General features: G+C 43.2%; 2 protein-coding genes across 13 annotated transcripts; both read left to right on the forward strand.

Annotated features, from left to right (window-relative positions):
* The first annotated feature begins 3,182 nt into the window (after positions 1–3,182).
* LOC106573597 (cold-inducible RNA-binding protein B) lies at positions 3,183–9,430 on the forward strand. Of its 7 annotated transcripts, XR_001321378.2 has the most exons (9): positions 4,155–4,199; positions 4,495–4,600; positions 4,700–4,806; positions 4,886–5,051; positions 5,172–5,370; positions 5,541–5,608; positions 8,213–8,299; positions 8,673–8,755; positions 8,894–9,430. XR_001321378.2 is itself a non-coding variant. In XM_014148775.1 (7 exons), the coding sequence occupies exons 1-7, from the start codon at positions 4,170–4,172 to the stop codon at positions 6,036–6,038; spliced, it is 690 nt and encodes a 229-aa protein (XP_014004250.1). In that variant the 5' UTR covers positions 4,155–4,169; the 3' UTR covers positions 6,039–6,937. The 7 variants fall into 7 exon arrangements, 5 of the variants coding, with proteins under 5 accessions (XP_014004253.1, XP_014004250.1, XP_014004252.1 ...); XR_001321377.2 differs by lacking the exon at positions 8,673–8,755; XM_014148775.1 differs by lacking the exons at positions 8,213–8,299; positions 8,673–8,755; positions 8,894–9,430 and adding an exon at positions 6,025–6,937.
* On the forward strand, positions 9,315–14,594 carry LOC106573600 (cold-inducible RNA-binding protein B). 6 transcript variants are annotated; one of them, XR_001321379.2, is made up of 8 exons: positions 9,323–9,577; positions 10,652–10,769; positions 10,928–11,034; positions 11,146–11,317; positions 11,756–11,846; positions 12,123–12,157; positions 12,845–12,953; positions 13,525–14,594. XR_001321379.2 is itself a non-coding variant. In XM_014148783.2 (7 exons), exons 2-7 carry the CDS (start codon positions 10,670–10,672, stop codon positions 13,542–13,544), a joined length of 555 nt encoding a protein of 184 aa, XP_014004258.1. In that variant the 5' UTR covers positions 9,315–9,577; positions 10,655–10,669; the 3' UTR covers positions 13,545–14,594. The 6 variants fall into 6 exon arrangements, 5 of the variants coding, with proteins under 5 accessions (XP_014004258.1, XP_014004257.1, XP_014004262.1 ...); XM_014148783.2 differs by lacking the exon at positions 12,845–12,953 and having other exon boundaries at positions 9,315–9,577; positions 10,655–10,769; positions 12,123–12,187; XM_014148782.2 differs by lacking the exon at positions 12,845–12,953 and having other exon boundaries at positions 12,123–12,187.
* Positions 14,595–15,450: the final 856 nt, after the last annotated feature.

Here is a 15,450-nt window from a genome sequence, read left to right on the forward strand (position 1 = left end):
GCACGGCCAGGTGGACTGGGGACAGCAAGGAGTCATCATACCAGGTAGTCCTGAGGCATGGTCCTAGGGCTCAGGTCCTCCGAGAGAAAGACAGAAAGAGAGAAAGAGAGAATTAGAGAGAGCATATTTAAATACACACAGGACACCGGATAAGACAAGAGAAATACTCCAGATGTAACAGACTGACCCTAGCCCCCCGACACATAAACTACTGCAGCATAAATACTGGAGGCTGAGACAGGAGGAATCAGAAGACACTGTGGCCCCATCCGATGATACCCCCGGACAGGGCCAAACAGGCAGGATATATAGATAGAGGCCAAGGAAGATACCTGGCCCAATCCCAAATAGATCCCAAGACCCTATGCACTTGTGGAGATTGAAGATGATTTATGGGTCTAAGAAATATGGTAAAACTTCCACCTAGCCTATCAGAGGGCAAGTTGGAACTATTACCAAATTGCTTACACCTGTCAAATCCTCAGATCTTTACAAGTGCATAGGGTGTAGGGTCTATGGGTCGATTTGGGATTGGACCAGAGAGTCACTGACATGCTCACTGATGGGTATTCAAATCTTACTCTACCCAAATTTGCTTGTGTAATTTGATATACGTGTGTGTGTGTGTGTGTGTGTGTGTGTGTGTGTGTGTGTGTGTGTGTGTGTGTGTGTGTGTGTGTGTGTGTGTGTGTGTGTGTGCAGTGAGTGACTCATAAACTCATCTCCTGTCCTAATCAGAATAACCTAAAACCTTTCTGTGTTTTGACAGGTTCCTTTCATCCACTAAGCAGTTTGATACTAGGTCACATGAACCATGACTCCCACTGGGCACTGGAGAGCACTTGGGGCAGGGTGATCAAGAAGGCTACAGTCACTATATCTGGCACATGCTCACACACACATCCTCACTCAAATGGGAACAAGCACACACACACGCATGTACAGATTTTAGACTGCACATACACACACACACACACACTCGCTGATAGTCTGTCTGAGTTGGGCATGACTCACCTCCTCTCTACCTGGAGTACAGCCAACCCTCTCCAGCCTCTCCCTCCTTCATCTGTGTGAGCCCTTCAATTCACTCTAGCACCACCATAGAGCATTTCAATAATTACAATTCGCTTCAATCACTAGTCTAACGCTTAGGTGTAGGGACTGCAGCATGTTACTTAACACTTAATACATTGATTTATTGCATTGAGCCTGCTGTGAATGGGCTTTCTAAGGTGAGTGAAAAAAAATGCATTCAGGTTTTTTCAGCATAGACCTACATCTCAAAAACAATGGTTGAGAGAGGTTAGCTTTATAATGACGAGTGCAAATTCTCCTCGCAGTGCTGAAATCTGAGAAGTGTAGCATCTGAGGCATCAGCTGTGGTCTCAACATAATGACAGAATTAGAGGAAATTGGGGAAATTATACATTTCTATCATAGAAGAGCAGTAAATCAGAGAGGATCCACTCAAAGGACTATCCTCTCTTTCTCTTGCTGTCTTCTTTTCTCTCTCGTTCTCCCTCTCTCGCCTTCCCTCCCTCTCTCCCTAATCCATATTGGCCTCCGGAGACACATGTTTCGAGACTCCTACACATCGCCCCACCCTCGTCAACACCACTATACATCCACCTCCACAAGCAGCGTGTGGACAAACCCAGAATAACAATGTGATATTATTTTACCTCTTAAAGGCACAGGGCCATTGCGTCAGGAGCTGCTATTTCAGCTTTCTCTCTGAATGTTTTCAACATAGGTAGATGTATTCTTCTCTTCTGGTAGGTGTGGTCAGTGTTATACTGCTTTAGAAGTGAAGTGAACGTGAAAGGCTTGCTATTTATGTGGTTGGGGCTAGTACTTTTGTTAGGTACAGTGACTTCTGATTGCACAACATATCAAAGCAATCTTTAAAATTATATATCATAGTGCCACAAAAGCCCATTGTCCGTTGCTATCCAATTTTAGCAGAGGTATTGCTTTGCTCTGCTTGTCAGTTTTGGGCTTGGCAATGGTGCTCAGAACCAGGGCAGACAGCTGTGTTGTTTTTCCTAACCACCGTGTTGCTACATCAGCATTGCGTGCTGTTTGGGGTTTTAGGCTGGGTTTCTTTATAGCACTTTGTGACATCTGATGATGTAAAAGGGGCTTCATAAATACATTTGATGGATTGTTTTGTGGGATAATCATATGAGATAAACAACATGCCATGGCAGCCAAGCCTGAACACATCTAGGCTCACACTGCCTCTGAAATGCTGCATCCACAGAATAGCAATCAACATCTAACAGAGAGCCCACTGCCAGGGCACAGCAAAATCTGCTGCAGTCAATGAACCTCTGTGGAAACACTGGTCCAGCCAGCACTATGAGAAGGCAGGTGCCATTCAGCCATCAAAACATGCACTTACAGCGTCCCCCTCTGTCTGATTGTATGTTAGCGCAGCTTTACTTGAATGAAAAATTATGTTGACCTAATCTGCATTACACCATTAATTGAGGTTGCACAGAAACACATACTAGACAAGTTTAAATGTGCACGTTTTTTTGGCATTCCTTACTCTTCTCTCACATAGTTGGAATTATTAGTAATGGTTTGAGACCCTGAGTGAATAATGGGACATTGTAAACCGGTGAAAGAGAGAGAGAGAGAGAGAGAGAGAGAGAGATGGCGGTGGCCCGCACATCTGTCATCCAGTTGGGTGAAAAGGATGGCTTTTTGCTTAGAGAGAATATGAGGAGGCGGTGAGGCAGTCAGCGCTGGGTGGAAAACTGTGGTAACGAACAGGAAGCCGCAGAGCGTATGTGTGTAGGAGGTAAGGCAGAGGATAGCAGCACTCACGTTGGCCTGTTAGCTCTGGTATTTATAGCCTGGCTGTGGTCGGCACCAATATGCTCATCGGTCTTGTCTAGTGCAAGAACAGCATCAGAGGGGCTGCACAACTGTAAATCTGATCAGACCGGTCTGGTGTATAGGAATTTTGAATGGCAAACCTTTGGTTTGTATACTTAATGTAGCCTATGTACAGTAGTTTTGGTTTATCAGAAAACATCCCAATCCAGACACCAGCGCAGCGAATTTGTGAGTACAGTGGCCATTTGCTGCCATTGAAAGCGATGCCGATGTCCTATATTGGGTTAATAATCTTTGACGAACTCTGCAACTGTCAGTCCAAATCTTCACCAAGTGTAGTCGGAATATCATGACATAATACCACACATGAAAATACAGTATACCTAGCCTACCCACATTTGTTTTATTTTATTTGGCCTCCCTGTCCACTACATGATGCTTTGCCGCCGTCAGGTGGACTGCGCAAAAACTACTCGCTGCATTCACACCATTCTTATTTTACCTCAGTGATGCGTACGCCCCTTTTGCTATTTATTCATGACTCACGCAGATGCTCATATATTGGAGCCATTTTGACATCTTTCTCAGACGACGCCAAACCACACAAAGGTAACTGTTTACGCACATCATTCTAATCATTACCGGGTAAATGTACCACAATGCCTTTTCATTTCCTATTGGAAAATAATTGGCTTTGACCATTTACTTTCTAATCAACGTTCGCTTTGCAATTTGGCAAGCAAACGTGTTCATGTCGATGAAAGAATTGAAGCGATTATAACGTTAACGAGCTAGCGTTAGCCATAATTATTCCCGTCCGCATGTGTAACTTTACTCGGTGTGTAACGTTATTCTATTTCGAGTGCAATGTTTACTTGTTTTTTTCACGTTATTTGCTGTTACAACTGGGTTGTGTTTCAAAGCCAAATTCGGTCTAGTAACTTGTTAACGTCGTTGGTAGTTACCTACAAAATGGCCGTCCGCTAATGCACGTTTCACTAGCTAACATTAACCGTTAACTAAAATAGCTAGGTATCTTTTGGACGTCGGCGTGGCAACGTTATTTTACTGCCGCTGTTTAGGTAACGTAAACGAATTACCAGACAATACGCTAGCTGACGTTGCAGGATAGGCCAACTCTGGGCCAGTTCGTGTTTACTGTGTGGATTGAAATGGCTAATGTGACTGGTTTATCGTTCGCCTGCTAACGCTTAGCAAGTTTGTTAACTATCCTTTGTGTACTGCCTGTTTTTTGGCTAGCGCCTCTCTAGCTAACATCAGCTCAAGGTTATGGTGGGTATTTGCCTGTTTGGTTAGTCGCCATGGTTGAGAATTTTACCACAGATTCCCAGGTAACTAATTAACTTAGCTAACGTTAGTAAATTGGCCTGCTAAATTATAGCGAATGTATGAGGTTAGGTAACTTTATTGCACGGGTTAAAACACGGCTGCTGCACGCATTTGAAAACTAATGGTGGAAGAAAATGGCCTTATCGCCTAAAATGTATGGCTTCATAGCAATTAGCGCTTCTGGTGCCATCCGTATGTGAAGTTGTTTTTCTCCATTTTTCCTTCAGTTCTTAAAACAGTGAATGTCTTCTAAACAATGTGTGTAGGCCAGGCGCTTATTTATTTGTTTCTCTCTAGATAAAGATGTCTGACGAAGGAAAGCTTTTTGTTGGAGGATTGTGTTTTGACACAGATGAAACTTCACTGGAAGAGGCGTTTTCCAAGTATGGTAACATTGCTAAAGGTATGTTGCCTCTCCAGGACCCAGTTGACAGTTCGGCAATGTTGCCTCAAGTGGGCTTTGGCCATATGGGTGGCTGATTATTTTAATCCCCCCCCACAGTTGATGTTGTAAGAGACAGAGAGACTAGGAGGTCCAGGGGTTTCGGCTTTGTGACTTTTGAAAACCCTGAAGATGCCAAAGACGCAATGGCTGCAATGAATGGCAAGGTGAGGGTTTCTTTCCACAGACACATGCAGATCTTCGACTGATATACATTTAATACCAGTGATTTATCTCCCCCTTCAGTCTGTTGATGGCAGGATGATCCGTGTGGATGAAGCTGGCAAGTCGGGAGGAAGATCTGACCGTGGTGGTGGTGGGGGCTTCAGGGGGGGTTCTGGTGGCTTCAGGGGGGGTTCTGGTGGCTTCAGAGGAGGCAGAGGAAGAGGTGGGCATGGTTATTTAGGAGGAGGTAAGGGCTGGCATTGCAAAGTGGTTAGCTTCCGTTTGCTCTAAGTCATACCCCTCTTTTTATTTTACCTTGCTCCAAACTGAAGGGCCTTTGACTGAAATGCTCTTATTTTTTACATAGGTGGTGGCTATGGTGGAGGTGACAGAAGCTATGGTGGAGGTGACAGAAGCTATGGTGGAGGTGACAGAAGCTATGGGGGGGAGAGAAGCTATGGTGGTGACAGAAGCTATGGTGGTGGAGACAGAAGTTATGGTGGTAGCTACAGGAGTGGTGGAGGATACTCCTCTGGGGGTGGCAGCGGAGGTTACAGAGAGGCCAGGTAAGACTTAATTTAATGGTTTTATTTTCTCTAAAGTGCTGACTTAAGTGATCGGTCAGCTGGTTTTAGTAACATTAATAGGCTTTTACCTTCAGAAGTTGTTTTTCTAGGATAATTGTGTACTTTTCCTTGGTTTCCGTTAACCAGCATTCATATGTGCACATTTTTAGGAGTGGCGGTGAAAGTGGTTATGGTGGCCGCTCTGGGGGATCCTACAGAGACAGCTATGACAGCTATGGTAAGTTTGATGTAGCCTAGTTGCCATGATCTCACTGTTGGTATGGACTAGAAATGTTTAGTACGGACTGGACATGATTGCATAGACTCCCAGAATGGCCCTGTAAGACTTGTTGCTCAGTATCCGAAAGCCTGTGCCCTCTTGGATTAGCATGTTAAAATTCTCAGGTCTGCTCAAATCCAGCTCTGCCACCCACCCAGAAGCAGAAAGACATTTCAATATTTTTTTCCACTGAGTCAGTCTTCTTTTGAAGAGGCATAAGTTCACGTCCAATGCCCCTTGCCCTGATGCTTTACTGTTGCAATGAGAACCTTATGAGAACTGTGGCACAAAATATGAATAGGTTCTAGTCTACTGTGTGAGAAATGTCCGAATGCTGCAGTGCCTTTACACTTGTGGCTTCTTCTTGTCCTCAGCTACACACGAGTAAAAACAAAAACAAACTTCCTGATTGCAAGATCGTCCCTTCGCTGGCTGTTTTTTAAAAGATGCGCTCTTCGAAGACACTTTTTTTTCTTCTGTTTGTGGTATCTGGTTCTAGTGTTTTCTTTAACAAACTTGGCAGTATCTTTAGTTTTTTGTGTTGTGTTCTACATGGCAGTAATTGAAATCCTGTAGCGTTTAATTACTGTAAGCCTTGACGCTCACTAAGGATCTTAATACCTTAAGTTCAGTATGCCCTCCTGGTGTTGTAGGAAAAGTGGACACTGGGAGAATCAAATTTAATAATTAATGGCTTTATTTGCAATGAAACCTGTTTCCACCGTTGACTCGTAATCTGTTCAACACAGCCTGATAGCTTCTAAGACAAATTCAGCCTTGACCATGTTCCTGCTCAATCGGAAGACTCATATCAGTAGTAACATGTTTCCATTTAAGCTTATTTTAACTGCCGTTGTGAATTCTGGACTTAAAAAAAAAGAATCTGTGAAATTTACACTAGAAGCTTGACAAGCTGTGATGTGCTCCTTCAGTTCTGTAATGCATTCCTTTAGTGTAACAAGGTAGGAATGCTAAGTGGGAGCACTGGTTTCCAGCAGACCACCTTGATATTGCTAAAGATTTGTAAATACTCAGTATCCAAAGAGTGAATGACTTTGACTGGCGAAACAACTTCATTTCATTGAAAGGTATACTAGGTGTTTGCAGCCTTCTGCAGTTGGCCTAAGGTACTTTGCTGTTCTCAAACGTGCATAATATGATGGACTGAAACATTCACGATCACTCAATGTTACTACAAGGATATGTGCTCTCTGTTCTGTGTACAAACACCTAATTTTTTTGTATATCCTGGCTTCATGAAGCCTATTAAACAATCCGTTGAAAATGCTCTGATTTCTTGTGCCTTCAAAGAACTTAAGCCTGTTCACACTAAGCCAGCTGAATGTTATGCAATGCGAGTTTGGTAGGGAGAGATGTCGTAAGTGGGTTGAGAGAAATGATAGCATAGTCTCTGCTGGAAAGGGTTTTCTGAAAGGTGGGATCTCATTTTGGAAGGGTGGCTGAATTAATACTCAGAGGATGCTGAAAGATCTAACCTGAAGCTAGTCATTGTGGGGGGCCTGGGTGTGTTGAAAGCAGAATAGAAATGAAATGTCATCCTGGTGCTGGCACTGGTTCTTTTATAATGCTTCATTGCGCCCAAGAGCTCTACTATCGTTTTGGAACTCAACAAAGTCCTTGGAGAATGAAGTGTTGTGCCTACCGACACGTGAATCCGCTCTGGTGAATGCTGCTCTCTTGGCTAGTTCATAAGTGGAAATAGGCCAGTAATGTGAGGTAAAGACTTTTGCTCTCCTGTTCGCATCCCTCAAAGTTCTCATTTTGATGTCCATCTTAACTGCCTTCAACTTTACCCAACTACCGCTGTCACTTCCTCAGGCCCTAGCAGTTACTGTTCAGAACCCTGAGTTGCATGAGTACGTCCAGTAGCGTATCCTGTTTTTTTTTTTTTGTAGAATTTTCACCCTGTCCCCCATAGACCATTGGGACTACTAGACTCTGAAAATGGCCATTGAGCTTTTGAAAATTCCATAAGTTGTCATGGCTCAAGTATCCCTAGTGTAAAACAAGATCCTCCCAGTTTTGATCTGTGACACTACAAGTACTGTTCTCCCAGTGATTGCAAAAGATGGCTTCATCGTAAAGGTAGACTCAACAAAATGACGTTGTCACAAGCAGAAGTGCAGACATTGGGATGCAAGAGACTTTACTTGGTCACACTATCTGTGCACGGGTTCGCTTCAAAGTGTTTTAGCCAGGGCACCAAAACAGCGGAGAAGTTGAGCCTTGTGCTTCAATGTGTTTAGTAGTTGTGGAAATTGACCCACTATGCTGTTCACTTTCTGCATCTGTCATATCGCTGAGTCTACCTCAATTCTAGACAGCTATCACCTTTCTACTTTTGCTTGTCAAGTTTATCACTGTAATTTGTTTATATAAAACATCTTAACATTCAATCAACTTTGATAGGATAAACACTGTCTAATGCTAGAAGTTGATGCTGTTTAGCACATCTGTAGTTCATGTTGATAAGCAAATGCATGTCATATTGTTGCCCTCAAAAGCTGTACTCAACTAATTACAGTCTTGTTACTCGATCAGGTTAAACTAAGCGTTGGATGTGAAAGCCTGCTTTAACACGAGGTTGGACTTCGACGCTGACTAGTTCGTTCCAGTGCTTCCTTGGAGGTGGGTATTCTCTGACGTGTACTGCATGCCTTTGAGCTGTAGTCATGGGCCCTGTGCGTTCCCCTTAAATGATGTAATCACTGATCTGACACCTTTTATTGGTGAAAGCAGTGTGGAACCCTGCTTTTACCTGTCCTTTAGTCAGATGAGATCGGGTATCACTCAAGGAAGGGTTCGTATTTGCAGGATACAACCAGTGCATGTTTTAAATTGGCTTGTAAGGCTACGGGCCCATTCAGATACATGAACACTGAAATCGTATACGACCTACATTGTTAGTCCATCAAAGGTACAAGTCAACTTTTGGATGTGTTCAGAAGAGTTGCATCCATCAAAGGACGGACGTGTTTTTTTTTTTTTTTTTCAAACCTAGTGTCTACGGCCTTGTGGGACCTCCCTACAGAATATGCTTACACCAATCCAATGCTTTTAAATGTGGGGAGAAGTACACACTTGGTGAGAATTGGGGATGCATGCTGTTGATCTGACTTAACAGTAGCGTATGGTGCAACTGACTTGAGTGCACTGCTAGAATTGTAAACTCATCTGTCATTTTACTTTATTTCTTCTGACTAATTTGTAACTTTATTCCAGGTTCACCACAGGATGGTTTGCCCTGAAACGGCTCCTTGGAAAATCGTCACCAGGAGATATCTTTAATACTGAACTAGAGATGTGCAGCTGAACTGGACTTGTCGTTTAGTCAAGACCTGCCTTGGAATGGGAGTGCATATCTGAACCAGATTTGATATATCCATGATGTTTACCAAACGGATTGTCATTCTGGTGTGCCAATGCCTGTATTACCAGTATACACTTTTTTTTTTTGTGAAGTACTCAAATGAACGTCATGGAAAATGAATGGATTAAATCTATTTTTTGAAAATTGGTTCTCTTGCACATGTTATAGTACATTCTTGTAATGTCTATTTTAGGTGTAGTACAGTGCACACAAGAACATTTCTGATGGTGAATTGACTTTCCATTCAGGACTACTCATTGTAGTTGTTGCATGTATTGACCCAAAGATGGGCAAATGCACAGGCAGTTGTACTTTTGCGTTAACTTGGTTGTAGTTGATCCTCCAACGTAACAAATTGACTTTGATAAATAAAATAATCTGAAATGCTATTCCTTGAGCCGTGGAGAGTAATCTGTTTAATATTCATAAGTTGGGCGTAACTGCAAGGGACGCATCAATACATATACCGGGAGGCCCCGCATCTCATTCATTCCCATCTGCTGCAGGTCGGTCGCAAGATTCTGTTTTTGTCGGAGGTAAGCGATTGTAATAACCTTTTTCATAAATGTTTGTGTTCGTAAACGTATTTAATTCGGGACAGGAGCTACCAAGATTGTGGCAGGCTAAATGAGTGTGACATCACCCGAGGAGGAGTCTGAAGGTGGCTCAAGATGCAGCTAACTAGCGAGCAGGTAGCCAACGATAACATCCTCATGCTAGTAAATTGTGTTCGTTGTCCGAATTAATTGACAATTATATTGTGGTGTGCGGAACAGACCAACTTTCTTGTATTCGCCATAATGCCGATGCCCACATTTTGCTATGCGAGCGAGCGTGCTCAGTAACCTTAGTCGATGCAATGACGCAGTGATAGCTGGCTAGTCGGGGGCCATTAGCACTATCATAAATGGCGCCGTTGTTGGACAGTGTTGAACAAAGGGAGTTGCACATCTAGGCCTGGGACATGAGGGGGCGGGGGAAGACGATGTCGCTTACTGATTTGTACTAAAAACGGAACTGAATCGCACGCACTCATCTGCTTGTGGAGCGAGGACCGCTTTTTGTTGCTAAAACGCAAATTTCATTGGCTAGGTACCGTAAACTGGCTAGCTACGGTAGCGTTATATTGGGAAAGAGGACGAGAAGGCAGCGCTAGCTACCAGGGGGCAGGATGGTTTTGGGCCTTTATGAGCTAAGTCCCCCCCATACGCATTTGTTCTTCACTCGCTGGCACTTGACTTTTTTATGAAACTTGCTAGGTTACCTTCATTTTGGTAATACAACATACTTGGCATTGGATACAAATACAAAACAGAATCATGCCAAACAACTGTTAAAATAAATGTTATTGCGTGTGTAAATGCACCATTGCAAGAATAGAACACGAACAGAGGTTTGCATCCAATAATAACCTGCTATCCAGTGGCGTAGGCACTGCCAGGCCCACCTAATCAGATTTAGCAAAACAAAAAAACATTTATATGTATTATATACTTAGAACTCCCCGTTGGCCCATCCACCAATGAATTTCTGCCTCCAGCCCTGCTGCAAACAGTTCATTGCAAATACATCTTTGCATCCATAATAAACAAGTTATTTCTTCCCTTCAGCAGTGGTGAAAAGGAAGGATGTCTGACGAAGGGAAGCTTTTTGTGGGTGGCCTCAGCTTTGACACTAATGAACAGTCATTAGAAGATGTATTCTCCAAATATGGGCAAATATCTGAAGGTAAGCAACTAACTGTTGGATATTGGGTGCAATGTAAAAAATGTTTTTTTTTAAAATATATATCTGGTGGTCCACTATTTGAACATGCTTTGAATGATACACGTCTTGCAAGGTTGCCTTGTGTCTCTATAGTCTTTAAATAACATTTCTCTGTATAGTTGTTGTAATTAAAGACAGAGAAACTCAGAGGTCCAGGGGCTTTGGTTTCGTCACCTTCGAGAACCCAGATGAGGCCAAGGATGCTATGCTGGCCATGAACGGCAAGGTGACAATTAAACCTAAACTCCGCCCTGAAACACAACACTGTCTTGACTGTGCAACGACGATATTAATGGTGTATTCTTTATTTTATCTTCCCCAACCTTTTCTGTGTCAGTCTCTTGATGGCAGACAGATCCGTGTCGACCAGGCTGGCAAATCTGGCGGTGGTGGCAGGTCCGGAGGCGGATTCCGAGGGGGCTCTTCAGGCGGCAGAGGAGGTGGAGGAGGATACTTCCGTGGAGGCAGAGGTGGTGGTGGTGGAAGAGGTGGGCGTGGCTTCTCACGAGGCAAGTTTGTTGTTTTCTATCCTACAGCATCCTGACCTTGAGTGTCCCTCCCTCGTTTGCCTTGGAGTGACTGACACCCCAGTCCCAACCCTACAAAGATGTCCTCACACCTGTGCTAGCCTGGGATTCTGTGGCTTGCAGAACTAACCAGAAGTAGTCAGTGCATATGCGTGCACCCCGCGCTCTGACCCTCCCCTCTGGTCCCTCATCCTTAATAACCACTCCTACGTTCCCATGTCTTTTTCTTTTGCAGTGACTGTTGCTGTTGTCTAGTAGCTGTAGAGGTTTGATTGAGACATCTGTTGGGCTACTGATAGCATGTCCAAACTGAAGAGTGGTGTTCGATATTCTCTTATCAACACATTTAACCATAAGATGAGTGCATGGCTGCTTTTAGCATTCCTTTGAGTCAGCTGTTAACCACAAGTTATATTACAGGTGGTGGAGACCGGGGATATGGTGGTGGACGTTACGACAACAGAAGTGGAGGCTCATACGGATCAGAAAGAGGCTACTACAACAAAGACAGGTGAATAGTGATGATATACCATCTCAGCTACATAAAGTCACATTTGCATATACATAGCTACTTTATTTTAGGCAATTGATAGAATTTGGTAAGACAAAGGAAAGGTGAAGGGTATAGATCCTATAGGTAAATCACAATATATTTTAAGAAGCCATGTGCCCATTTTGACAGTAGGCAAGCACTTTTAGGAAGACCATTTAGAATTTGATGTTACTCAACTTGCTTCTGCTCGTCAAATTCTTGTTTACTGATGTACATTTCTGCTTCTGTCCACAGAGCGCAAGGAGGAGGATACGGAGATCGTTCAGGAGGTTCGTACAGAGACAGCTACGATAGCTATGGTGAGGCTTCTTATAAGCTTACACAAGTGTAGGGAGTCAGGATAGGCAGCCAATCTGGTGCCTGGACAGCAACATCCCTGAAAGCTACCATAGATTTGGAATCGGCCAATCAACACCAGAGCCGAGGCAGGTTCTTGCCCTGTATAGCAGCTGGATGGGCTCCTCTCAGACCGGGTTGCCCCCTATGTTCTTGGACCAACTGATGGATGAAAATATCAGTGAAATGAGTCATTTTCTCAATGCATGAGGCCTTTAGTCATGTGTAATGGAGAAATGGGGTCCCTATTCCCATTCTTTCCTGACCATATTGGGAAATACACCCTCCCAAGTTACACTTTTGGTGTTTTACAATATGTGGTACATAATTCATCTTCAAGAATAAAGAGGAGTTGCAAATTAACCTAGTGGTGGACACTGGGTATTTCCTACAAACAAATGCCCTACCAGGTTAGTATTGGAAAATGGGAGTCATTTGGTGTTAAAGGTATGCGATATAGGAAAGACTCAATATACCACTTCAGCTCAGCATCCATTCCTTTAGGGAGCATCAGTGGAAGAGAGGGTCTGCAGATGGGCCTTAGTGTACTTGTGTTTCCCTCCTTGTTGGAGAACCTGGGACCTCGTCATTAACCACTTGGCTTTCTCTTCTCTAAACAGGCGGTGCTGTTGTCAGTGGCGCACAGTGAGGCTGACTCCTGTAGTTGAAATATGTTGAACTGAAGAAACAATATGTTGAAGGCCCAGTTTAGCACTGCAGAAAGCCAAGGTAGGCTGACCTCGGTCTGCAACTGTCTTGGCGCGAGCTGTCCTACAGGGGTCATAGCATTAGCTCTCTACTTCCTGCTTTTCTTGTCATAAGCTTTTTCTCTCTGTCTTGTAGCAGCTTTTTTGTAGAGGTGTATTTTCCTTTGCTTCTTTGCCTTGCAGTACAAGGATCTGCACACACACACACACACACACACAATGGAGCCAGTCACCTTTCTTGTTGACGTAATTTGCATATAGTAGTAGCAGGATTGCCTTGTCTGTCTGCTCTGTAGTTTTGTTGTTGAAAGTTTTCTATCCATGGAATAAGCCGACGTAATATTGCTTTCATCGAGCGGAGTTTGACTGCGCTTGCTAAATGAAAACAAAACATTTCTCAATCAGATGGCCTGCCTTCAGATAGAGTATTTGTCACAGAAAATGTAATTCACTCCAGCATAATTTGCTACCACTTCTATGTATCTTCAAAAGGAATTAACGTTCAGTAGCAGCAGGGCCCCTTTCGAGAGATGAGCCCCCTACCATCCACAGAATCAAGGTAACCTGTGTGTGTCTTTCCAATTTCTCTGCAGGTGACGAGGGCGGCTGGTAGGACAGTGGTGTCCGGATGCCTGTCGTCTGGGCACGACCCCGAACCGGCGGCCCCATCCCGATGACGGCGGGCCTGGCCTGGTCCTAGCCCAGCGCCTGCTGCTCCGTGACACTTTAAATCTTCTTCTGAAACCCACCATGTAGATAAGAGCAGTCCTGGATAAGTGCGGGGAGGGCTGGCTTGCACTCCGAGCCACCCACCACCGGTCTGTTCCAAGTTTTTGTTTTTTACTTTCTGATCCTCCTTATTTGTTATTGAAAACCGCAGAGAACTAAATTTTTATTTACAGTTTTTGTGGGGAGCTCGAAAGAGCAAGGCTCATGTGCTGTAGGCCTTTACCTCACTTTGGGCTGTGCATGGAAGAGGCACAACCTGAAAGACAGGGAATGTATCTTGGATAGAGAATGGTAATGTTGTTGTAGTTTCAAAGCTCTGCTCTGTAACAAAGTACGAAAATGCTTGCACTTATTTTGGTTGATTTGATTGTGACTGCTTTGCCACCCATTAATGGTGATGAGTCTGAATGAGGGAAATGTACACAATGGTCTGAACCCTTCTATCACCACCATCATGTTTGCACTGTTCTACCTGGCTGAGGGAGGGATGGTGGAGACGTTCTCTAAACGTTCTCTAGTCCACTGGGCTTGTTAGGATCGCTGTGGGTTCCGGTAAATGAAGAGGGCCTGCTCAATTGTTTTCTGGATCACTGATCTGTTTTTTGACTGACCTATCTATGGCAGGTTCTTGTCTAATTTATTTTGGTTTCTACTGAGAACGGTTTTTATTTTATTAGCTGCACATTTTCAATAAGGAACTGTCACATGACAGTTGAGTACACAGCGGTGAATTAATGTGAAGCGGGCCAGTTCTTAAAGGTAACTACTACTTATGAGCTCTTTTCAACAAACCTACTTTTTATGAGGGTACAAATGGAGTGATTTCACAACTGTTCTCGTCATAGCATCAGATTGGTTTTGTATTTGATTTTTTTTTAAAGCATTCTGTATCTTCATGGTTGTATTTTTCCTAAATAAAAAACCTTTACAAATCTCTGGTGCTGGTTTTGATATAGGCTACATTACATATTCCATATTATTTTATAATTTGCATGCGTTTCAAAAAGAGGTGACTTGATAGATATACATTTATGAGATGATATTGAAAGGAGTATCTGGGTAGAAATGAAATGATATTGTCTAAGGTACACTCACACCTGCTAATGATATAAATATAAGTCATGCTGGCTATTGGAACAGCCCCACATGAGATCATTATTTCCTGGAAAGTCTGGTAATAAGTTGTGGATGAAACTACAGCTATAGGATTTATAGGCTGTCTATTCTGTGAAAAATACAATGCATGTCTAGACAGAAACTACCCTGAAACTAAGGAGTATCCCGTCTACCTGTGGTCCGATCAAACCAATTCCAGTATTCAACAGATCTAGAGGACTGGCATGCCAGGACTGATATAATGGCTCAATATGATGTAGGTTAGGTAGGGATGCTTTGCTATCATGCTGCAATAATCAGTGGAACTACATAAAAACGCCAATTCATTACAGCCGGAAGTGACTTTTCATAGCAGTTTAGGAGAGCATTTTCTCTAACCCTTTTCCTAACCTTAATCTATATATCCTAACCTTAACCTAATTATCCTAACCCGTTTTTAGAGAATCTCATATTTGACTTTTCTTCAGGCGTTTTCATCTCTTCTATTTGTCACAATATTAGAAATCTCAATAGTAGTCATCATGAGACATTCTTTCCTGTTGCCCTCAAAATACATTCCAGACTTTTAATGTATTTTACATGGACAGTATGTTATCCAGATGTGCACAAGGGGGCAGTCTTGTCTCAAAGATCTTTGGTATGTTCAATGTATTTTACTATACATTTTCAATTTA

Source organism: Salmo salar, chromosome ssa16, assembly GCF_905237065.1.
Source record: "Salmo salar chromosome ssa16, Ssal_v3.1, whole genome shotgun sequence".
Lineage (NCBI taxonomy): Eukaryota > Metazoa > Chordata > Actinopteri > Salmoniformes > Salmonidae > Salmo > Salmo salar.